The 25,382-nt window shown below is 35.3% G+C and overlaps 1 protein-coding gene across 7 annotated transcripts in view; it reads right to left on the bottom strand.

The window, feature by feature from the left end:
- The window catches only part of LOC106880133 (uncharacterized), a 208,078-nt gene that overhangs the window by 106,938 nt on the left and 75,758 nt on the right, over positions 1–25,382 (bottom strand). For all 7 annotated transcript variants that reach the window (XM_052965614.1, XM_052965612.1, XM_014929956.2 and 4 more), the window contains one exon: positions 14,008–14,073. In XM_052965614.1, the coding sequence (XP_052821574.1) occupies positions 14,008–14,032 (25 nt within the window). In that variant the 5' untranslated portion in view covers positions 14,033–14,073. The remainder of the gene's footprint in view (positions 1–14,007; positions 14,074–25,382) is intronic.

The following is a 25,382-nucleotide window of genomic DNA, read 5'->3' as shown; positions in this document are numbered from 1 at the left end:
CATTTGACTGTCAGCATGCTGAGGCATCACCTCGAAGAATATTCAGTTGAACGTATCGACTCCAGTACTTATTTTATCATTCTCTTTTGCTGAACTGTAAAGTTACAGGGACATAAACACACCAACACCAGTTGTCAGACAGTGGGGGGAGGAGTAAACAGAGACACACACACACATGCATGCACATACAAGTTTCTTTCAGTTTCTCTCTACCAAAGAAAGTGAAAGGTTTTGGTCAGCCTGAGGCCACAGTAGCAAACACTTGCAATAACGTGGTCATGCAGTGGAACTGAACCCATAACCATGTACTTGGGAAGCAAGCTTCTTACCACACAGCCACACTTGTATGTCTTAAGTTTCTGAACTATACCAGGCATACAATTGGCCTTTATTGTTCTTTTTTACTTCATCATTGTCATGATGTCTATTTCTTCATACTTGCAAGCATCCGATGAAATTCATCGAAGCAGACTTTCTACAGCCAGACGTGCACTCTGTTGCCAACCTTTATTTCTAAGCTAGGTAATATTTTCCCTTGTCCCTTGAATACAAACAGCAGAATGCAACGGTTGAGTATGTTATCACAGAAGATTGTAAACACATGATGGAAGCATAGAAAAGTGGACATTAAAACAATATGATGATATATATATATATATACACACACACACACACAAACATAGGTGTGACTGAGCTCCTTTTAGCTTCCATCTACCAAGTCCACTCACACAGCTATGGTCAGCCTAGAGTTAATTACTGAAGAAATTCAGCATACCAAAAATGTATCCAAATATTTATAAAATAGCTATGTGGAATTAAGCTCATGGAATATGCCACCTGATCTCTGCAGCACAATATGGGTATTGCCTGAACAGACTTAAGTTTCGAACTTGCTAAAGATCTTCATTAGAACTTGTTTAACTCTATTGCTGTGATACAGAACGAAAAAGAAAAAAGACACCCCCCCCCCCCCCCACCAGCTTATAGCTACTATGGAGAATATGCTTATTAGTTTGCAGTTAATCTACACACAAATTGTCAGCTGATATTCATTAAACAATTACTCAAGACACCAACATAATATGAAAATTATGAAATTCAGTTTAATGAGGCACACGGTGGCAGGTGTAAGAAATTCTGGAGTAGATTTTGAAAAATGCTAAATAATGAGTCCCAAGATCTACAACTGATTAACGAGTTCAATAAATAGTTCAAAATTACTTCCAAGAACCTAAAGTACAAATATTTGATTCAATAGAAAGACTATAAATGTTTTAAACATACTAAGTATATTAAGCATATTCAATATATTTTTCTTTTCTTTTCCACTTCTTTCTTTTTGCCATTTCCATGCTGTGCTAATGTATTAGTTTTAAGAGTTTCACATACATGGGAAAACCTAACAACACAAGTTTCCATGAACTTCAAGGTTATATGTGTATGCACACATACATACACACACACACAGAGGCTTCCAAAAATGGTTTGCTGGAAGTGTCAGATAAGGTCTGCTGGTTAAGTGACATAATTACCGCATCATGTGGAAACAAGTGAGTGATCTGGTTTGAGTCAGAAGGGAATTTTTTAAAAATAAATCTCTTGAAAATCGAACTTGGTTTCAAACAAAAGTGTTCTCTCGATCTCTGAGTAAAAAGCAAACTGTATTGAGTCATACCTGAGAACTGCGATGCTGCAACGAGAAAAAGTAAAACTTTTCTGACTCCAAAAGGATGGAAGGGAAAGGTGAATCCAACAACACTGTTTTTGTAATAATAATAATTTGTAATGGACTTAAGGCCACAGAGGTAAAGCTTTGAGAAGAGACTAGGCGAGTCAAGCAAACCCTGTACCGAAAAGCTATTTGTATTTATTATAACCCCAGAGGATGTTGGCCCAATACCATAAATTTGTAGGAAGAGAGGAGTAACCCATTAAATTAATTTCAACGTACATTTTGGTTTATATTTATTAGCTTTAGTTCTATGAAAGGCCAAAAGAATATATATATACACCATGTGCGTTTGAACCTAATGGGTACGCAGACGAGATTTTTGTTTGTCACTCCGTTGCTTTCCGTAATAACATGAACAATAATCATTTTCTTTAGTTGCAACCAGGACAAAATAGAGTTACAGAAAACAAAAGAGAGAGGGAGAGAGAAGGGGGTGAGGGCAGAAATAGGTTACATAACAGAAACGGATAAACAAATACAAGTAGGTGAAGTGACGCTGTTGTTATTGCATAGGTCTAGCTGACCTAAATAACAATCTACAAACAACCTCAGTGGTGTGTGAGTGTGTGTTGCCTAGTAAGATTAATATAGCTGACCTACATAACCAAATTGTAAGGTAGCAAGCGCTTGGAGACAGAGAAACAACAACAACGAGCAAAAACAAACTAGCAGTTAAAGTTAGTCATTACTGAAAGATAGGCAAGCTTCTACTTTCAAATGTTAATAGATTGATTATATAAATTACAAACAGTTTGAAGAATGTGTGACAAATAAAGGAGAGCGATAGAAAAAGAAAGAACGAAGAAAAGAAAAGGGGGGGAGAAAGAAAAAAGAGTTAGAGAGGGAAATAGGACAGAGAGAGGGAGGATGAGGAGTGTGTGTTGAAGAAAAGAAAGAGGATATACAGAAAGACAGAGAGGGAGAAATACAAAGAGAGAGATAAAAAAGAAAGAGAGGAAAGAAAAAGAGCCCGCGAAAGTGTGTTTGCGTGAAATCTTCAATAACTTAATTTCTATAAGAGATTCAAATCTATAGATGCTCCCTCCACACACACTCAAACCAAGCCATGTGAGAGAAATTGGTAAGATGGAAATGTACAAGTCCGTCTGATCTACATGATATATCAAGTCACATTTTTGTGTGTTTTGAGATGAAAGACAAACCGAAAGGTCTACAAGTCTCCATGAAAGGTGTACATAACAGTAAAAAAACTTCACCATTTTCACACCCTAATTGTTGTATAGCTCCAAGTTAATCCCGATTGAGCAAAGCTAAGATCAAAAGCAATCGAGACATGACCAACCTGTCTTTTCACCTACGTCTACGGAACTCATAACCACAATCTTCAACGTATCCTTTTCAACGTAATTTTAGGGAAATTTGGCTGCTATTTTTAGTAGGTTGAGCGACCACAAAGGGAACTCTCAAACTTTTTCCTTCCAGTGTACCCCTCCGTCATGTCCGGCAGTGTTGGCATACTCCTCATGGAGAATATACTGTTAAATGGTTGGATACCATTTTATGGATGTCATAAAATAGACAATGTATACATATGTATATATAATTTATTATTTAATATAATTTGCAAGACATGACATACTTGACAATCTTCTTTTTTTTAAGGGGAGGGCTTATTAACTGAGGTTAACTAAAAATGTCTGCGTTGCTCTCATTACCATTCCTTGCTGTCATTTATAACTGATAAAAGTTTACAAATTGTTTACAAATGACACAAACCGGATCTTTTCAGTTCGTGGTCACGTTATCATCTGGAAGTCTCATTTCCGGTATGCAGAGATTGGTTGCATCTGACTGACTAAAATCTTTAAATTTTCGTTAACTTTTAATTATTGATTTCTCCCACAAAAAATTGGTTTCAATAAAATCCGAAGAGGTAGTTCAAACCAAAAAGATCCCCTGGCATCACTTTGATAAAGGCCGATCTTTAGTGAATGCTGTTAAATAATCTAATAGAGCAATGATACCTCACTTTGTGGTGCCACCAGCCGCATGCTGGTTATTTAAACAGAATAAAAATATTTCTGAAATGGAACCTTCATTTGGTTAATCAAACAACACATGAAGAGCTTATTTTTTGTTTTCCAGAAACGTTATCAAATATTTGGCCCTCCCCACTATTTTTTATCAATGAAGAAATAAAATACTATTTGTAGCAACATAATTTTTCTATGTATTACTGATTTCTCAGGATCATTGCAATAAAAAAAAATCCTCATTAAACATGGTGTAGGCATGGCTGTGTGGTTAAGAAGCACTTTGGGTATCATCTACGATAGCCCTGGGCACTGACCAATGCCTTGTCACTGAATCTGGCAGGTGTGTGTGTGACCACCATTATCATATACATATACACACACGTGAGTGTTTGCACCCAAACTGCTTGACCACTGATCCCAACTTAGGGCAGCAAAAGAGACCAACAGAATAAGTACCAGACTTTATCTTTCTTTCAATATAAAAGGACTAAAGTGGCAAGATGGCAGAATTGTTAGGTAAAACATGCCAGGCTAAATGCTGAGGTTGACCTAGCCTTTCATCCCTTTGGGGTCAATAAAATAAGTACCAGTTGAATACTGAGGTCAATTTAACTGACTTAATCCACCCCTAAAATTGCTGGCCCTGTGCTAAAATTTGAAACCAATATAAAAGGATTAATACTGTCTTTTATTCTGTTCAAGGATGCGTAATGCTGATAAGTTATACAGTCCTTTTCAAAGAATGGTTGTGGGGTTTAGAAGTTCACTTCCCAATCACTTAGTTTCAGTTTAGTTCCAGGACAAACAAAGCCCAGCAAGTGGATTTGCAAGACAAAAATGTGTGTGTGTGTGTGTGTGCATGGTAGATTTTCCTGTCATAGACAAATGATTTCTGCAATTTCTTGCTCAGCAACCTGCACAGATGATTTGTTTATAGCAATTAAATGTTTGTGTTGTACATTAACTTACACCCTCCATCAAACTGGCATTGCCTGTACAGAAGCACAGTGTGCCACACATCAGATTGCAAAGCAACATGAAGTAAAATGTTTTGAAGAAGAACACAACAGCAGCTGATTCAGAAATGACAACCACTTTCTTGCAATTGTGTGTGCAACACCCCAACTGCTAAACTATGCACCTTCACACACACACACACACGTACGTATATATGTGTGTTCCCATGTCTTGGCATCATGTGATAGTTGTAAACAAGTGTCATATAAGCAGTATCATTTGTCTAATCTTCTGTGAAAACATGTCCAGTTATGGGGAAATATTACCTTACTCAGAAACAAGTGGTAGTTTGCAACAGGGAAGAAATCCAGCAGTAGAAAATATACCCCATTGAATTCTGCCTGACCCATGCAAGCAAAGAAAAATGTATGTTGAAACAATGATGATGATAATTCAGCTTCACATGCTGAAAGCTGGTGGCTATAGGGAAAACTTGAATAGGGAGTTCTCAAAAACTGAAGTTGTAAGGAGAGAGGAAGTATAAGTGACCTTACATGGAATAAACCAACTGACTTAGTTTATTCATTGTGCAATGAAAAAAAATATTTTATACTGTCCCAATAACTCAGATGTGTGCACAAATATATCATCATCATTTAACATCAGTCTTCTATGCTGGCATGGGTTGGATGGTTTGACAGGAGCTAGCAAGCCAGAGGACTGCATCAAGCTCTACTATCTGTTTTGACATGGTTTTTACAGCTGGATGCCTTTCTTAATGTCAACCACTATACAGAGTGGAGTGGGTGCATTTTATGTGGCCCCAGCACTAGCAAGGTCTGTTTGGCATAGTTTTTATGGTTGGATGTCCTTCCTAATACCAACCACTATACAGAGTGGACTTGGTGCTTTTTATGTTACACCAGTACTGACAAGACACACATACATGCACACATTTAGAAGTTTCTCCAGCAGCAAATTTCGTGAAGAAGAAACACAGCCACTGGTTCCAGTTCATTTCTTTTTATTATTATTATTAGTTAATTGGATGTCAAGTTGACTAATAATAAAAGAGTGAAATAGAACCAGTGATTGCTTTTTATCATCAAAATGATCCTTCAAATTACACACACACACACACACTTATCATCATCAGCATTATAATGTCTACTTTTCCATGTCTGCATGAATGAGACAAAAGGACACTGGACAGTTTTCTGTGGCCGGATGCCATTCCTGAAGCCAACCCCAACCTGTTTCCTAGTGAGATAATAATTTTTTTCCAATCTATCAGACAACAGCCTGGACAAAAGTAGCACCATTTGACACTGTCAGCCATCATTTACAACCTGTGAAGACAAGGGAAAATAAGGATGCATTCAAACACTTATATGCATACACACTCTTTGTTGGCACTATCGCTTACGACGTCGAGGGTTCCAGTTGATCCGATCAACGGAACAGCCTGCTCGTGAAATTAACGTGCATGTAGCTGAGCACTCCACAGACACGTGTACCCTTAACGTAGTTCTCGGGGATATTCAGCATGACACAGTGTGACAAGGCTGGCCCTTTGAAATACAGGTACAACAGAAACAAGAAGTAAGAGTGAGAGAAAGTTGTGGTGAAAGAGTACAGCAGGGTTCACCACCATCTCCTGCCGGAGCCTCGTGGAACTTTAGGTGTTTTCGATCAATAAACACTCCCAACGCCCGGTCTGGGAATCGAAACCGCGAGTCCGCTGCCCTAACCACTGGGCCATTGTGCCTCCACATGCATACACACACCCATACCTGAAAAAACCTTAAGCAAGGGCTCAAGTATTTCAGCTGATTATTCTTGAGCCAACTTGTGTGCTAGCTAAGGTTGTAAAGCAAACAAAAGAGTTAATAAAAAGTGAGGGCCCAGCGGGATTTAAATCTAATCCTATCTCAATATTACCTTAAAAAACAAACAAGATTATCATATTAAACAAACCAATAAAATCTATTTTGTTATTTGACCTGTTCAATACAATTTCAACATTTCCATTTGACAATCTCCCTACTATCATCATTATGACAGCCTCTTTGATCTATTCAATATAATAGAACAGCTCCCTATCAACTTAAAAAAGGAGGGAGGGAGAGAGAAAAGGAAGAGGAAGGAGAAATCGCATGTTTAAATTTTAAATCTTGGGGCAACACATTCTATAATGAAAACAGGAAGGTCATGACTGGAACTGTCACAAATGATTGTATTCTTGTTTTGATGCATCATTTACCTCCAAATCATAGCTTAAAGGTAGAGGATCAAACAGAGCTGACTGAGGTGACCCCAAAATCAAGTTATGAAACATCAGGCATCATGGTATGGTATATTTACCACAATCTTGAATAGCACTGAGAGACCAGAAGACTCGACGGACAAAAGTAATATCATGCTATAAAAATCTCTAAATAGAGTAAATTACCACAAAACTCTATGTATAATCTTTTACTTGTTGCAGCCATTGGACTGTGGTCATACCGTTGCATTGCCTTGAAGGGTTTTAATCAAACAAATTGCCCCACTATATACATTTTTCAAAAAGTCTGACACTTACTCTATCTGTCTTTTTGCCAACTAAGTTAAAAGAATGTAAACAAACTAATACCTGTTGTCAAGCAGTGTGGTGGTGGGGGCAAAACAGATACAAACACACACACGTGTGTGTGTGTGTGTGATTAACATTAACAGTTAACATCTTTTTTCCATGCTAGCATGTGATGGATGGTCTGATGAGAGCTGCTAGGGCAGGGAGCCACACCAGGTCCCATTGTTTTGTCATGGTCTCTACAGCTGGATGCCCTTCCTAATGCCAACCACTTTACAAAGTGGACTGGGGGCTTCTAATGTGACACCAGTGCTTTTTGCATGGCACTGGCACTGATGGTTTTTGCATGGCACTATCACCAACATGGTCACCACCTACTTTGCAAGATAAAAAAACCCTCAACTGGGAGTGATGAATAATATTGAGCGGGGTGTTGGCACTGTACCAGTTAGATTTAAAGGCATAGAGATATATATGTTACTGTAGAGTAGATACATGGATACCCCAGTTGGAAAACAAAGGAGGGCAAGACACATATACACAATAGGCTTCCACACAGTTTCTGTCTACTAAATTCACTCACAAGGTACTGGTTGGCCAAAGTGCTGTTCAGTAGGGCTGAATCCAAAATTACATGGTTACAGCACAAGGTTCTTAACCACACATTCATGCGTATATGTTTTTCAACAAAATAAAGATTAAAATTAGGGGAGCTTAAAATGCATGGCACTGAGTTGCAAAGTTCACCCACATGCACACACAAACTTACTGAAGAAAAACACAATACTGTAATAAAGCTTTATTAGCTTTAATTATATTTTCTTTTTTTCTTGTTTCATTCATTTGACTGCAGCCATGCTGGAGTACCACTTTTAGTCAAACAAATCAACCCCATGACTTATTCTTTTAGTACTTACTCTATCGGTCTCTTTTGCCAAACCACTAAGTTACAGGGATGTAAACACACCAACATTAGTTGTCAAGCAATGGTGGGACAAACACAGACACACAAATACATAGATATACATATGTATACCAAACCCACTCACAAAGCTTTGGTTGGCCCAAGGCTATAGTAGAAGACACTTGCCCAAAGTGCCACACAGTGGGACTGAACTCGGAACCATGCGGTTGGGAAGTAAGCTTCTAACCACTCCTGCGCCTATATATCAATTTATTTTACATAGGTACTAAAAACTACAATTCCGAATTATAGTAGATTGTTTTTTCTTGTAAGAATTGTTTAATGCAGCTTGTTATACATAAGGTTTTCGAGTCAGCAGGTCCTGTCCTTGATCAAAGCACTTCATTTAATGTTAATCCGATCTACTCAGCTGAAAAAGAGAACTAGTTGGGTGCTGGTGCTGCTCTCTCTCTCTCCTTCCAGCTGCCACAATCTCAGTGTTCTGCTGGGTCAAAAGAGGTAACCTGCAAAGGTGTCAGTTTGACAAGAAGTGAAACAATGAACAAAATCATCAAGTGATAATCAGCAGAGAATGAGTACTTTGTGAGTGCTGGTGCAGCTCCCACTTCCTCCAGCTGTCACGTCTTCAATGTTCAGCTGGATCAAAAAGTAGGAGGTCCAGATAAGTGCCTCAAACAATTAGTGACAACATGGTAAGTGCCACCAAGTGATGATACTTGACTATAAGTTTTACTAATGAACAGAGTGACATCAGTTGCCAAGGTTGTGAATAATGTTAATGAAACAGAGCATCAGAACTGCAATTCCCCAGTCACTCAGACAAAAAGCAAGGGCTTTCTTTCTTTCTGTACCTTACAGCACTGCGTTTAATCTATTTAATTTTCTTTAATGTTAACAGGAAACTACAAATTTGGAGATATGGCATTAATTTGCTACCTACAGAACTTGACTGGTGGCTTATTTGATTATCCCAAATGAATAAAAAGCATATATAATCCCAACAAGATTGTGTAAGGCACTCTTATTATTACTACCACCATCACCATTTATTATTCCACTAATCATGGATTTGAGAAATAGTATTTGTTTACAAGCATAAAAAAAAACTAAAGTAAAAAGGCTGTGAATGAAGATGTTCTATGAATGCAGAATCAAAATTAAAAAAAAAGAAATCCAAATCCTTCCCTTCATCCCTGGTTGATAACTGATAACTAAAAATAGGAGTATTTAAAGCATTCATATACTTTTGTTTGAAAATCCACAACAGCCTGCAACATTTTTCTCCTGAAAGTCAATATGGCCTTTGCAGCTTTCTAAACTGCTCAGGCCTAACATAATGGAGAGAGAGAGAGAGAGGTGAAAGCACACATGATGCATGTATGCACACACAAAACAAAACTTTGAATCATAGAATTAGGCCTTATTAAATGCGTTTTAACTGGTTAGCTAACAACAGGTCACCTTATCTTTCAACAATGACTGCATAACTAAATGCTAAAGCATGACCCTATTCCACAGAACTACTGTATTAAAAACAAAAATAATAATGCATTACAAAATAAACTGAAGCAAACAATTCAAAAAGTGTGTCATTGACAATGAAGCTTTAAATGCGATTTGTAATTTTGGTTAACTGAGAAGGAATTTCTGAAACCTAAATATAACTTGCACATATTATCCAGACAGTTGGAACTGGTTTTGTAGTAAGAAAATCTACATGAACAAGCATTTTCGTTTCATTTTAAAATGTGTGGTATATAGGATGAGGGGGATATTATAATATGTATCAGGTAAATATGTCTAAGTATTTCAGTCTTGCTTGCAAAATAGAATGAGAATTGCTAATTTAAAAGGCTTTTAAAATTTTTAATTTACAAGTTTTTTGTTTGTTTGTTTTTTAAAATTCTTCTTGGGTTGACACTTAGTTGCAATATCTCAACATTCTTTGAATATGGCACAACTGAAACCAAAGATGGGATGGAACACCCTTTTTAAAAAAAAAAACAAGATTGGATGATTTAACTGAAATTTATTTGATTGGTTGTGTTAAAATGGTGTAGAAATATCAACTTCTCCTGCTTATAGCTAACACTTTGCTTGCATGTGGGTATACATGTGTGTGTTTGCATGCATGTCCATGTGTTTGTATATAAGAATTAGTGGTAAAAATCATAAAGGCTTTTGAAAATATTGCTTTTTTTTTCTCTAGATTCAAAAGTATTGAGAAGTTAACATGCTTCTAGATCAGGGGTGCTCAAACTGGATATGTGTATACCTAGGGGTACAGTACACAAGAGAAATTGCAAAGGTACACAATGTGTGTAAAAGCACTGGGATTTTAAAAGAATCTCAACCAGCTAAATGCAGCTTGTAAATGCAGAAAATGTGTGGAGCGCTGTTTGCTATTCCTATCCAATTATCATTTTGGACAAGTATTTTCAGCAGTGTTTATAACCCAAAACAAATTTCATGCAAAACATGTGTGACTCTCTAATTGAGTTACTTATTAGAAAGCATCATGCTCATCCATATCATATATATATATATATACACACACACTATATATATATATATATGACGCACATATCAGTACATAAACATACATTCACATGTACATACATATGCACACACACACACACACACAAACACGTCTACACACTTACCCTATTACTCACGTACATCCATAAGTACATACGTGCATACTCACATACATACATACATGTGTATAGGCATGCACACATACATACGCATGTACACAGATGCATACGCGCACACATGTACACGCACATACATACATACATACATACATACATACATACACATGTACATATATATCATGAACTAACTATTACTTTCTCAGATGCAGCACAGAATTTTGTCAGTGAACAGGTCTCGGTCGCAAAGCGATGAAAATATTTTGACAAATTAAATTTAAATGTTGAAGTGAATCTAACGGATTTTGTGTGTTATTTTAAATGGCTTATAAACACCTTCCACGCTGCAATTGTTTTATATATATAGTTGAGGTGTGTTCTTAAGAACGTATAAGAGTACAAATAGAGCTCGTTCACCCTTAGAATTCCCAAATAGCCAGTAGTATACTACCAATTCTAGTCTTAGTTTCAAAGACGAAGTCATGAATGTTGTAGCATGGAAATCTAGATTTACTTACGGAGACAGCAACTGAGTATCGCCTGAGGAGATACATATAGACCCTCTTATACAGGTAAATCGTTACATAATTTAATTTAAACTCAACTTTAAATCCTGTACATATGAGGATCTGTATGATTCGAAACATTTGTAGCTATTAAAAAGCTACCTAACCGTACTTACTCTTCCTTCGACTCTTTTTTTTTTTTTTTTTTTTTTTTTTTTACTTTATATCTATATATAACACAAAAACATTAAATTAAGTGAAACTCATTTCTCATAAAGGCACAAAACCAGAAATTTGGGAGCAGGGAACAGTCAGTTATACAGACTAGTATTTAACTGGTATTTTATTTTTCTTAACCTCAAAAAGGGGTAATCAACTTATCTACTCCTGGATATGAGTATAAAAAACTGCCCCTGTCTGCCAAGCCATGCTGAACCAGTGTGGCAGAGTAGGCTCATCAAACCAGTATGATCTCAAGCTCAAATTCAAGGATTCCTCATCTGATCTTGATTGAGAACATGCTGAGGCCTTCGTCCTGCAGTGGACTGACCATGAGCAATCCAATCCAACCCCAGAAGGATAAAAGCCAAAATTGACCACAATATGTTATTCAACCATTTTACACAAAGCAGCCAATCTATTAGGTGGAGCCTTTGTCAGTGGGAAGGCTGGTGCACTGCAAAGCTATTGAAGGAAGGTTTCAAAACAGCATACATGCTCTCTTAATGACTCCTGATACTTGATGACTAATGACTCCTGGTGTGTGGAAAGTTCAATTGGCAGCACATGCACAAGAAAGTTGTTTCCAGATCAGCACACCGAAAGGAAAAGTTTAAAGACACCTACAACCCAGTAAACCTGAGGTAAACATTTAATTAGACATCCATTCACAAAATACAAAACGTTAAAGGCCTTTCAATCACATTACTTATCTACCTGGCTATATCACAACACCTCTATAAACCACTAGAGGAATATCTATTCAGTCACTCAACCAGTTAGAAATAGCAATCAAATTTCCCCTAGACCACACCCTACCCACATAAAAAATGCAAGATCGATGGCTGGAACACCTTCAATCATAGGTCTGCTTGGTGAGAATTCACTTGGAGCAAATGAACTATGTAATAGAATGACAATAAGGCAACTTGAGGTGACAAATTGGCAGAACTATTAGGGTGTTGAATTAGGCCTTGTGATATTTGTTCTGATCCTTTGCATACTGAGTTCAAACCAAGGCCAATTAGAACATAGGACAAAATGCTATTAGGAATATGTTCCAGCTCTTTGTGTTCTGACTGCAATACCTATAATAGCACTGATGTTAAGTTGATTCTGCCCTAAGGTGGTGGTGTTTCCCTGGAAACAACATCAATGGTGCAGAGAGGGGAGACTACATGCATAGGTAAGAGCCAGTCTTTTACAAAAATCCTTGTTCAGACACCTACACATACAGGTCCTAGTCAACCATGGCCACCAGAAGTTTGTAGAAGGTGATTCTATATGCAAATGATACAACTATTTCTTATGTAAATGACTCTTGAAGAACTTATGAAGAAGTTGGGTTGATTATCTTAAGAGTAGCAACATTTTTTAATATACTTATTAATATTTTTCATTGCAGTCAATTTCCCATGGCGACAGACTAACAGATTTTGTAGAACAACAAATATAATACAATATAATGCCTTTTCATATTTAGCTCATTTATATTCTCAGTTCAAATCCTTCCAAGATTGACAATGTGCTTCAACTTTACATGGTTAGTAAATTGCAACAAAGTACTGGTATTCACTGTTTCTTCCTAAAACTGTGTCGCCTCAGGCCAAAGTCACAAATCAATATTTTTTATTGCAAACAAATCCAATAGACGCCAACAAGGAAAAACAGACATAATTCTAATGATGAATTATACCAATTAAAATTCTTCGTTTAACATAGTTTAATTATTTTACATTCAATTGTACTATAATAACTTGGCTAGATTGACAGGTTTTGAAAATTTCTATGTTAATTGTTGGAGCAAGCAAATGCTTCTAACAAGTAAATTAACATGGAATTGCAGAATGGCTCCCATTACCAAGAGAAGAGATTGGGTTGGATATCTAGTGTAATGTGGCTTAGTCTAAAGCACAATTCAATACATAAGGTAAAGGCTAGAATATCTGGTTTATGTTGTCTAAAAGAGGAAATATCTAACATTTTAGTGTGTCAGCTTCTTCAGTTAATAGTTTCTTTCAGACTATGTTAAAGATCTCATTCCTCTTTACCCCCATCGAAAGTGCCATTCTCTCTTGAAATCCTAGCTATTTTAGATGTGCTTTTACTATATCATTCCACACTCAATTTAGTACAGGAATAAATAAATAAATACTAACAACTAGGAGTGCAAACAGCTGTCTGTAGTTCTGTCAGGTCTATTAATTAATGAGATGAATGCAATCAGCACCATGTAAAACCCTCTTTGAACTGTTAAAGTATTTCTGTCAACAACTCAAATCATTGAGGTGATGGGGTAGAAAGAACTCTCTCTCCCCCCTATTACCTATTTCTTGCCAAAATAAAAAATAAAAAAATGGGGAAAAAAAAACACAAACATAAATTATGCTGCTACACCAAAGACAGCATCTCTTTTGAATAGCATTGGTAATTCTTACTCACCAAAGGGCTTGCGGTCTTCTAACATATTTTCCCTTGGCTCATTCCTCTCTTGATGATTCAGACTTTCTATTGAAAAACAACAAATTGAAAGATAAAAATGATAAAAATAGCAATAAAGAGAGAAAAAGAGACAGAAAAGAAGAAAAAAAGAAGAAAAAACAAACGAAAAGAAATGTTGCTGAATGTATGGCTAACTGAAGCACAACATTTATATGATTGGTCAATATTATACTGTCTATTTATGCGAATAGTTAGTAGTATTAAATAAGAGACATAACATTATGTGGTATATATAAGATTATTAAACGAAATATTACATGATCTAATGTTAGTAATTAAATCGATACTTTATATATATATATACATATATATATATATATATACATATATATATACATATATATACATATATATATATATATATATATACATATATATATACATATATATATACATATATATATACATATATATACATATATATATATATATATATACATATATATATACATATATATACATATATATATATATATATATATATATATATATATATATATATATATATACATATATATATACATATATATACATATATATATATATATATACATATATATATATATATATAAATAAAGATAGATAGACAGACAGACATACATACATGAATATATATATGCAAATATACATATATATATATATATGTATATATATACACAGACACGAATATATATATATATATATATATGCAAATGTGTACACACACACACACACACACACACACACACACACACACACACACACATATATATATACATAAGATGGGTAACATAACTGATAATATATATTGTGCACAGATATTCAGATGACAATAACCACAGCATCCACTTTTTATTTAACCAACTACTGTGATTATTCAATAAAACCTTTGCTGCACAATAAGCTCGTTATGTATAATTATTTTGTGAATATTACATACAACAATATCAGTTGATGGATTAGTGCACAATATACTTGGTTAATTAATAGCATATTAACAGAAATATATAGTAGAGTTTAGAGATATATCAACTAAAAGTGTATATAATTGTACATGTGTGTGTGCATGAGAGAGAGTGCATGTTTACAAACCCTAGGGAAAATTACTCAATACACACAACAGAGTTTATATATTTATTAAAGTCGAGATGTCACCACACTATAAACTACTCAGCTTTGCTTTTCACTGCAACAAAAAGCTGAAATGCAAAACTGAATAGTGATAGTGACATTTCAGATTTCGATATATATGTATAGACACATACACGGATGCATGGTTAAGCAGCTCACTTTGCGATCACATGGTTTTGGGGTTCAGTTCTGGGCCACAACTTTAACAACTGACTTCAACTATGGCCCAAGGCTGACTAATGCCTTGTAAGTGAATTTGGTAGATAGAAACTGTGTAGAAGCCCCTTGTATACATGTGTGTGTCTTTGTGTCTGTCACCCACTTCCAACACTTAATAATCAGTGTTGGTTTGTTTACATCTCTGTTACTAAGTAGTTCAGCAAAAGAGACTGATAGAATGAATAAGTCCCAAACTTAAAAAAAAGTATTGGGATAAATTTGTCCAATTAAACTTTTCAACATGGTGCTCCAGCATGGCAACAGTTCAATCACTGAAACAAGTAAAAGATAAAAGACACACACACATATTCATGATTACGCAGATACATGTACATGTGTGTGTATGTGTGCCTGTCCATTTTTGGCTACTTTTTCTCATGAGTTATAGTATACATAAGTACTATATACAACAAGTTCATTTTATATATATATATATATATATATATATATATATATATATATACACACATCACTGTTTTAACAGCCACATTTCCATGCTTACATGGGCCAGACACAATTCATTGAGGCAAATTTTCTACAGCAGGGTGCCCTTTCTGTCCCTAACCCTCAACTATTTCCAAGCAAGGTAATAGTCTTCATGGCTGGGACCCATTAGCATGGAAAATTGAAAATAGCACCACTTTTATGACAGTTAGTCATTTTACAACTTTTGTGTGATGTGAAGGCAAATGAACACAAACACTCAGATACATATACATCCTCCAGAATAGCATGAACCTGTCAATTCCTACAAAATACGAGAAAGGTCCAATGTAATTTACACTCAACATGATCAGGTGAAGTTTTTAGACTGGATAAATCACTAAAAATCAGCAGCAAAAAGGTCCGATGAAGCTTACACTTCACAAATTTTCACATGATAAACTCTTTTAAGAAATAAAGAATTAGTGATGTAGTTACATGTTATTATCATATATTATATATTATACATGTTATCATTATATATTGGTTCTTCAACTTTATGAAAGGCCTGAGAGACATCTACAGGAGCTGAATTAGAAGTCAATCTAGAGGGCAGCTTTTGGGCTTCTATATATATATATGTATATATATATATTCACACACGTAAATATGTATACAAATTATGTACATATACACATGCATTAAATACATAAACATGTGCATACACAACTATATATATATGGAGCCTGGTGTTGCCATCCGGTTTTACCAGTCCTCAATCAAATCGTCCAACCCATGCTAGCATGGAAAGCGGACGTTAAACGATGATGATGATGATGATGATGATGATGATGATGATGATATATATATATATATATATATATATATATATATATATATATATATATATACATACACATAAATATGTATAAAAATTATGTGCATACACACATGCATTTATATACATAAACATGTGCATACACAACTATATATATATATATATATATATATATATAGGGAGAATTCACAAAAAACAACAGGCACATAAATATATATAAAAATTATGTACATACACATGCATTTATATACATAAACATGTGGATACACAACTACATATAAAAATTATGTACATACACACATGCATTTGTATACATAAACATGTGCATACACAACTATATATATAGTCAAATTGAACATTAAAGGTTGAACATTAACTGAACATCAAAAAATAATGCTAACAAAACAACAAGGGGACATACATATAGAATGTATTAGCTTAACGCTTAGTAAAGGTGGGGAAAAAAGAGTGAGTTTTTAACATTTTGTCAGAAAGAGAAGGAAAAGTCCATGAAGTCTAAAAAAATAAAATATATATATATATATATATACACACACACACACACACACATACATACATACATTGATATATGCATGCACACACGTGTAGTTATTTAAGATGAGAGAGATATACAATATCAAAATGACCAAAAGAATATCAAAACCTGTCAGAGTATAAATAAGGCCCAAAGATAGTCTTAATACAGTACATCAACACCACTACCACTGTGTATTTACTCAATCCATTGCATCATAGATATATACCTTGCTAGAAACAATTACACATCACTGATTAAGTAAGTGAGACATAATTATCAGTAAAGTCTCAATTCATCAAATGTCTACACACACACACCCTCACATACACACACATCATTATCTTATTTTATTCTTCATTAACAGTGTTTCAAAATTGAGGTCAATTTAATTATCTAATTCTATACTCTGAAAGTCGGTCAAAAGTAGGCTTGTATCTCAGTACAACACTTTACATTACATATTTTGATAATGATTTACTTGACTTCATTTCTTTCTCTCTCTTAAGAGCTTTGCTTCTAATGGAGCATAGGCCATCAATGACATTTCTCCAGTATTTTCAACTCAAGGGTCTTCAGGTGTGGCCTAGCCATCCTTGAAGAAAGGTCTTCCACTCCCAGGTCTTGTTAATTTTGGATTATCATTGATGCTCCTCTAACTTGTGAAGGTTCATGGCTTAGTGGTTAGGACATTGCACTCATGATCTTAAGATTGCACATTCAGCTCCTGGACTGAGTGATGTGTTGTGTTCTTGAGCAAAACACTTCATTTCACATTTCTCCAGTCTACTCATCTGGCAAAATTGAGTATTCCTGCAATGGACCCGTGTCGTGTTCCAAGTGGAATAATATATATATATATATATATATATATATATATATATATATATATATATATATATATATATATACCACAGATTTAGGGAAATTGGCACTATGAGTCTATGACTCTAGAACAGGGCTGGCCATTCTGAGGCCCACAAACTTTTGTCTTGTTTGATACTTTCTTGAAATAGGTTTATTTAAACAAGCATTTAAAAAATTTTATCAAATATTTGAAGATTGTAATGAAAAGTAAAAGAGAAAGATGCTACTATTTTTGCAATGATAATATTTCATGTTGAATCAACGACCATTCATTCATTACTGTAATAATAGCATGAGAAAGCAAAATGTTTTCAATTCTGTCAGTATACAAGCAGCCCCCAAAAAACTTTCTGTGATAAAAGTGGCTCAGAATGTAATTTGAGTTGGCCAGGCCTGCTCTAGAAGGATCTTTATCCTTTCGTTTATACTTCTATAACTTTGCCTTTTCCCTGGTAAAAGTGTTGACCCTACAGAAGCCCATTTTCACTTCTGAGAAGAGGTAGTTCACATTAGTCTGGCCCTCTATCCTATGACCTGTCCAACATGGGAGGCCCTACCAGGAGCTCACACACTGCTGGCATAGCTCTCAGGGTCACACAAGCCACAGCACTGCAACAAGGACCGGATCTGGTGATGGGCTTTATTTCTTACAGTGTGTTATTTATAGTAAATGAAGTCAGAGAGATTTACAGCATATGTTCTGAGGGAAGAGAGGCTTAGCGATTTAATTTTCACAAACAAATCTGTTTTTAAATATTTAGAATAAACAAGATGAATAAAGAAAGTTGGGAATGAGGTCATTTGAAATGCAAATAAAGTCCTTGATATTGATGAAATTAAAACACTGTCAGCTAAAAGCAGTAATTAGGTCACACAGTAAACAACCATGAACAATTCAAACATTGACTAGATCTTCTTCCTACACAATCCACTTTATAGCTATGGATGAAAGCAGAAACACACTCACATGCATGTGCATGCCAGAGCTCTGTGAAAAAGTAATTTTTAAGCTGATTACACTATGAAAATAAAAAGTAGTTTTTGTTCCAGTTTTACAAATGGAAAGAACTTGGATTGTTTGAGGATATTTACTCCAATATTTTAACTTGTTTGCACATTTTTTTTGACAAACTGCCATTTGTAATATTAACACCCACTGAAAAATTGTGGTCTCAGAATTCTTGTTTAACCTTGGGTCAACCCTCATTGAGCAGACCTATAATCAGAGGCCTTCCAGCCATAAACATCCCATCTGTTTCAATCTACATGGAACGCAGGACTACATTAGCCAATGCATCTCTTCTTTTTTTTAAGATGGTAGGGTGTAATTTGAGGGAAATTTGGCTGCTACTGCTAGCAGATCAAGTGACTATACAGAGGCTTTCTCTTCCTTGGTATGGACTCAGAAGTTACAGGAAGAGGTAGGAGCTTGCCATCAGTAGCTGCAATCTCAATAATGTAAACAAGTAAACCTTGTTTACTTAATTATTTTCAAACGAATGGAATTAAAAATGCACAGCACTCCTAACTAAAGAAATCTCAAAAAGCAGTACTTTTGTGGAGAAACTGTCCATAATTGTTAGTTTTGCTTCCAACCCCACAATACTCGACAAGAGTCCTCCTGTATGTTCCTCCTCCACTCCACAAGATTTGTCATTTTGTATACATACATGCTAATTGCAAAAAATATGCTTCCGATTACTCTAAATCAATAATGTTATTGGCCCTGACATTATGTACCAGAAACAGTCCATATCCTTACCAAATTCCTCAATCAATCTTTCCCTAGAGAGTTCTTTACCAGTCTTTGGTATAAAGTAGGTTCCATTCTAAAGAAGATCAGCTTCTGATACGGCCAGCTGTCAACCAAAAACAGTTTCTAAAAATCCTCATCTTCAACACCTTTCAGTTGTTTTCCTTTTCAGGGAACTCCTTTTAGTGGAGTCAGATCAAATGAAGACCTACTTTTCTACATTCACTCCTCAGCGTTTCTTCACTCTAGACAATTTCAGCTACAGCAATGTTGTTTCACTTGTTTTTAGACAGCATTTGGCTGTATCTGATATAAGAAACTCCAAGCCTAGTTACTTGTCTATGGACTTCAACTCTTAGATTTAAAGCTACACGCCCAACTGCCTCAATGTAGAGCAACGTTTCTCAACTGGGGTCCTGCGAGAAAGTGTGATGCTAATGCTAATTTCATGATTGTAATATTACTATACATGCACAACATATTATTGGTTATTGTAATCTTGTAATATAGACATCATCCAATCTAATAACCTATTATGTTATCAAAAATATATAACAACCATTGGGGATATATTTAGTGATGTCTGTAATTTATGGACACCATATATATATATATATGGTGGCATGTAAAAGCACCCACTACACTCTCTGAGTGGTTAGCATTAGAAAGGGCATCCAGCCGTAGAAACTCTGCCAAATCAGATTGGAGCCTGGTGTAGCCATCTGGTTCACCAGTCCTTAGTCAAATCATCCAACCCACGCTAGCATGGAAAGCGGAAGTTAAACGATGATGATGATATTTACCACGTGAACTATGATGAAAAAATGAGAAATATATGGTATATAATTTGTTTTTTGTGCCGGGGTTCCTTAAGACATATAATTTATTTTAAGGGTTACACAAGAGTAAAAAGGTTGAGAAACACTACTATAGAGTGTGCAGGTGAAACTATTTCTGATCCACAATCTATCAACCCAGTTTTGTCTCTCCTCCTCCATTAATTCTCTTGTAACAAACAATCTGCTCGCCATCTTCAATAGTGTTCACTCTTATGTTGATAATACTGCTCTTTACTGCCTTCCTTAACTTTCCCCACACAAACATCATTCACATGCAATATAGACATCTTACACTAACGAGGTACAGCCTCTATGAACAAAGACTTCAAAAATATCTTCCAAAGAGGACATGAACACTTTGATGAGGACATTCTCTTTCAACAGCACAAATACAAAACTACTACTTACCAAGGAGACAATCTTGTACCTCACCGTCTCTAACAATTAAACCCCACATAAATTTGCTACATTTGCTAAACCTCACAATCTCTGATGATCCTATATTCCTAACATAGCAAAAACTGCATCCTTTTCTGGGTCAGAAAATGCCTTAACACTGATCGTCTGCTCCTGCTGGTTGTGGTAAACACATAAAATATCATAGACCAAATCTAAAGGAACATTCATCTAACTGACAAATGTTAAAACCAGCTCACTGGATTTACTTTCTTATTCATTGACTTATTGAATATCAACTTTATGAAGCTTGTAAATATCAGAAGACCGTAATTACTGACCCTTCTTCCAAACTAAGCAAGACATGAAAATATAGAGCTTATTTTAACTAGTTATGATACCAACAGAATTAATTGAAGCTAAGTAGAATTAAGTATCTTACTTGGAGGAATGGCTCAACCACCTAGTTTCAGGTTCAGATTTATCAGTGAATTTAGTTGATAGAAACAGTATAAAGTGTGTGTATGTGCGTGTTATGCATAAATATGTATATACATGATGGTGTGTGTATCTGTGTGAATGCTTACATTCTGTGCTTCACATGAAAAAGCACTAAGTTACAAACAGTAAAGTTTGTCGTCATCATTCTCTCTCAACAAATCTTTCACTAGATATGTGCTTTTGAAGACATGGGGAATAAAAAACATCCTTTACTTGAAAAACTGGCACAAGTTACTGAGAGGAAGGACATCTACCTTAGAAACAATGTTTCAATGATATGCATTCAACTAACCCGTACTAGCATGGAAAAACTGACATAAAACAAACTTGGAGATGCAACAAAATAGTTGCAATGGTAAAATTTGAATTATAACCTTCCATCTATTACCCTAGACACATTGACCAGGCTGTAGTAAAAGTTAGCATTAAAGTAGAGTTTGAAGCTTTCTTTGTGCTGTTGAACAGCAATAATTGAACACCAATAGCTCTTTTGTGTCTTGTGAAGGATGAACAGTAGAAGGAATGGAGAACTACTACCTAAAATCATTCCTATTATTCCTTTCACAACAAAAAAAAAGGGGGGTTTCTCTCTTCATGTGATATGCAGACAATATGAGGCATAAATGAGAAGCATAATGTTCTATGGAAAGGGGAAAATGGGCAGTGAATGGAAGCAGAGCTACTGTGATTGGAGAAAAATGAGGTCCATTAAAACGAGCAATGTTAACTAATGATAAAAGCTGGAACACAAGTGAGTTTACTGATGTATGCAGAAAGAGACAACTGCACAGTTATGGACATGTAATGCATGTGGAAGATGCATGCTGGAGAAAGGAATCCAACCAGAAAATGCTAACTAGTATAAATAATATTCATGCAACGTTTTATAATGTTTTAACTAAAATGTTATGGTTGTTGTTGTTATTTTATAGTTTATTTTACTGATTTTGAAACAACTCATGTTGAAGTAATAAATAGAATACACATACATACATATACATAAAACATTTAAAGTAGCACTGTAAACATCACTACACATACACAACAACTCACATGCACACACGCAAACAACTACCCACACACACATACAATAACTAATCAACCAAACATCCTACTATATACACACACCCACACAAACAACCACACATAATTTTGAGCGTTTATATCAGTTACAAGTACGAACTAAGTGAATTACCTAACACAACAAACATGATCATCTTTAGACGAAATACAGGTTTTAATTCACCACCACTACATTAATGCTGCCACCACCAGCACCACCATCCATCACCATAGTGCATCTCTGATGTGATAGTAAAACTAGCAAGAGCAAAAAGGGGTGGAGAGAGAGAAGTTTTATATATGTGTGTTTATGTTTACCAGGTGTATCTATAATCACACTTCAAATCCATTTGAAACATAACTAGATATTAGCACATGGAAATTATGTTCAACACAGATAAGACGTAAAGAAATTAGAGGGAGGTCTTAAGAAAATAAATCTAAGGTAAGATGGTCTGGAATCCAAGGAAAATGGTAGTGGTAGTCAGTGGTATCATTATTATCATTTTATGTTTGCTTTCTGTGCTGGCATGGGTTAGATTATTCAACTTGATCTGACAGGTAGGACAACCATGTATTGCTCAAATGTCTGATTTGGCATGGTTTCAATGGCTGGATACTCTTCCTGACACCAATCATTTTACAGTGTGTACTAGAGTGCATTTTTTTATGACATCATCACTAGGGAGGTTGAAATGGCCTATGCCAAGAAGAAAGAACCTTATAAACCTCATGTTGCCTCTGCTCAATTCACCATCCACTTTACAAAATGTACTGGTTGCATTGTTTTCTTCAGTTTTTTTGTAGCACCAGCACAAGTGAAGTCACTTTGTAACTCACAACCCTCTTCATAGATAAAAGAAAGAATAGGTGGGAGAATGTCTTTAAGTGAGGTGATGAGGGAAGTTAACCCCTTTTGATATGAACTCAACTGAGGATGACCCTTTTTCTATGATAAAACAATCCCAAGCAATCTAAATTAAAACCTTCCATAAAATAAAAACAGCTACCCCTCCATATTAATTTATGTTCTATACATAAGCTTAATAATGAAGTTATTTTACTAAATTCTCCATTATTTTCAAAATTAATTGAAACAGAGGCAGTGGATTTCAATAGATATAAATTAACAAAAGGGTCAATGCAGAAGTATATTCATAAAAGTGTAAAATATAGTCCAGTAATTTTTCTCTTTTTGTCATAAAGGGACAAGTGTAGGAAATGTCAGATTTTTTAACTCCTCACAACAAATGAATTCATTGTCATTTATTCATTTTATTGCCTGATCAAAAGGAAAGGCAATGCTCATGACCATTTACAGGGCCTCTGAGATGGGAGTACAGAGGGATGAAGCTATCTTTAAATTGGAGATCTGGCCCAAATGCTTGCATCAGAGTGACTTCCACCACAGGCATCCAAGGGCCAGAGTGATGAATTAACAGAGGCCACAAGGAAATTTGAAATGAAAATGCAGAGGCCTGGCTGTCTGTTAGTAACATAACCTGTCAGTGTAATTAATGTGCAAGTGGCTGAGTATTCCACAGACATGCATATTCTTGATGTAGTTCCCATGGAGATTCAGCAAGACACAGAGTGTAACAAGGTTGGCCCTTTGAACTATAGGTACTATTCATTTTTGTCAGCTGAGTAGCCTGGAGCAATGAGAAATAAAATATCTTGCTTAAGGTCACAACATGTTACCACGAATCAAATGCACAGCCTTACGATTGTGAGCTGAATATCCTAGTCATTAAGCCATGGACCTTCTAGAATGCAGAGGACCTAAACAAATACTATAAGGTTCCATTTCCAAAGCGCTTAACAATTCCACAGGTTCCACTACAACAGAATGGTGTCTTACTCAACACTGGAAGGGTGAACAATAAGGCTGACCTCAGCAGGATTTGAGCTGAGAGTACAAGAGGCTGGAATAAATACTGCAAAGCATTTTGTTAAATGCTCTTTACTTTATCATTTATCTTTTACTATCAATCTGTATTACTGAGCTTCTAAGTTACAAGGACATAAACAAACCAATATCGGTTGTCAGGTATGGTGGTGGGGACAGGGAACACACACACACATTTATACAAGGGAGTGCTACAAGTTTTTGTTGGCCAAATTGACTCATAAGGCACTGGTCAACGCCACACTATAGAAGGCACTTGACCAAGGTGCCACGCAGTAGGACTGAAACTGAAACCATGTAGTTGCAAAGTGAACTTCTTAACCACAAAACCATGCCTATGCTCATACAAAAGGAAAAAGAAAACTTCCCTTGACCAAAATGCTAGATTATAATTCCCCTCATTGTACTGTTATCTTTTTATTTAAGTTTTCTTGTGTTAACTTTTGCTCATTCTGATCACCATAACAAGCCCCAAATTCTAATGATTATCTTTGATCAGTGAAAGAATACAATGGATTATAGAATATCTTTTAGAATCCTTCAATGGAAATAGCAATTGAAATTATAATTATGATGAGTGTAAATTGTATTCATATAATGAAAAATAATAAAAATAATAAAATTACAAGGAAAGTAAAATTGAATAAATGTGATAAATTTTGAGTATTTTTAGCATAAAAATAAGATCATAGTTAAATGGCAGGAATAACAGCAGTTAATCTCTGAAAACAAAAGAATGAAAACTTGGCTTCTTCTATCGACAGAAAATATTGGGATATTTAAGATGGGAGAGAGAGGAAGGGGGAAAGACATACTCTCTCTCTTGTATTTTCATATATATATATATATATATATATATATAT

This window comes from Octopus bimaculoides, chromosome 2 (assembly GCF_001194135.2).
Source record: "Octopus bimaculoides isolate UCB-OBI-ISO-001 chromosome 2, ASM119413v2, whole genome shotgun sequence".
Lineage (NCBI taxonomy): Eukaryota > Metazoa > Mollusca > Cephalopoda > Octopoda > Octopodidae > Octopus > Octopus bimaculoides.
Note: the sequence above shows the minus strand (reverse complement) of the source record. Positions and strands in the feature narration are given on the sequence as shown.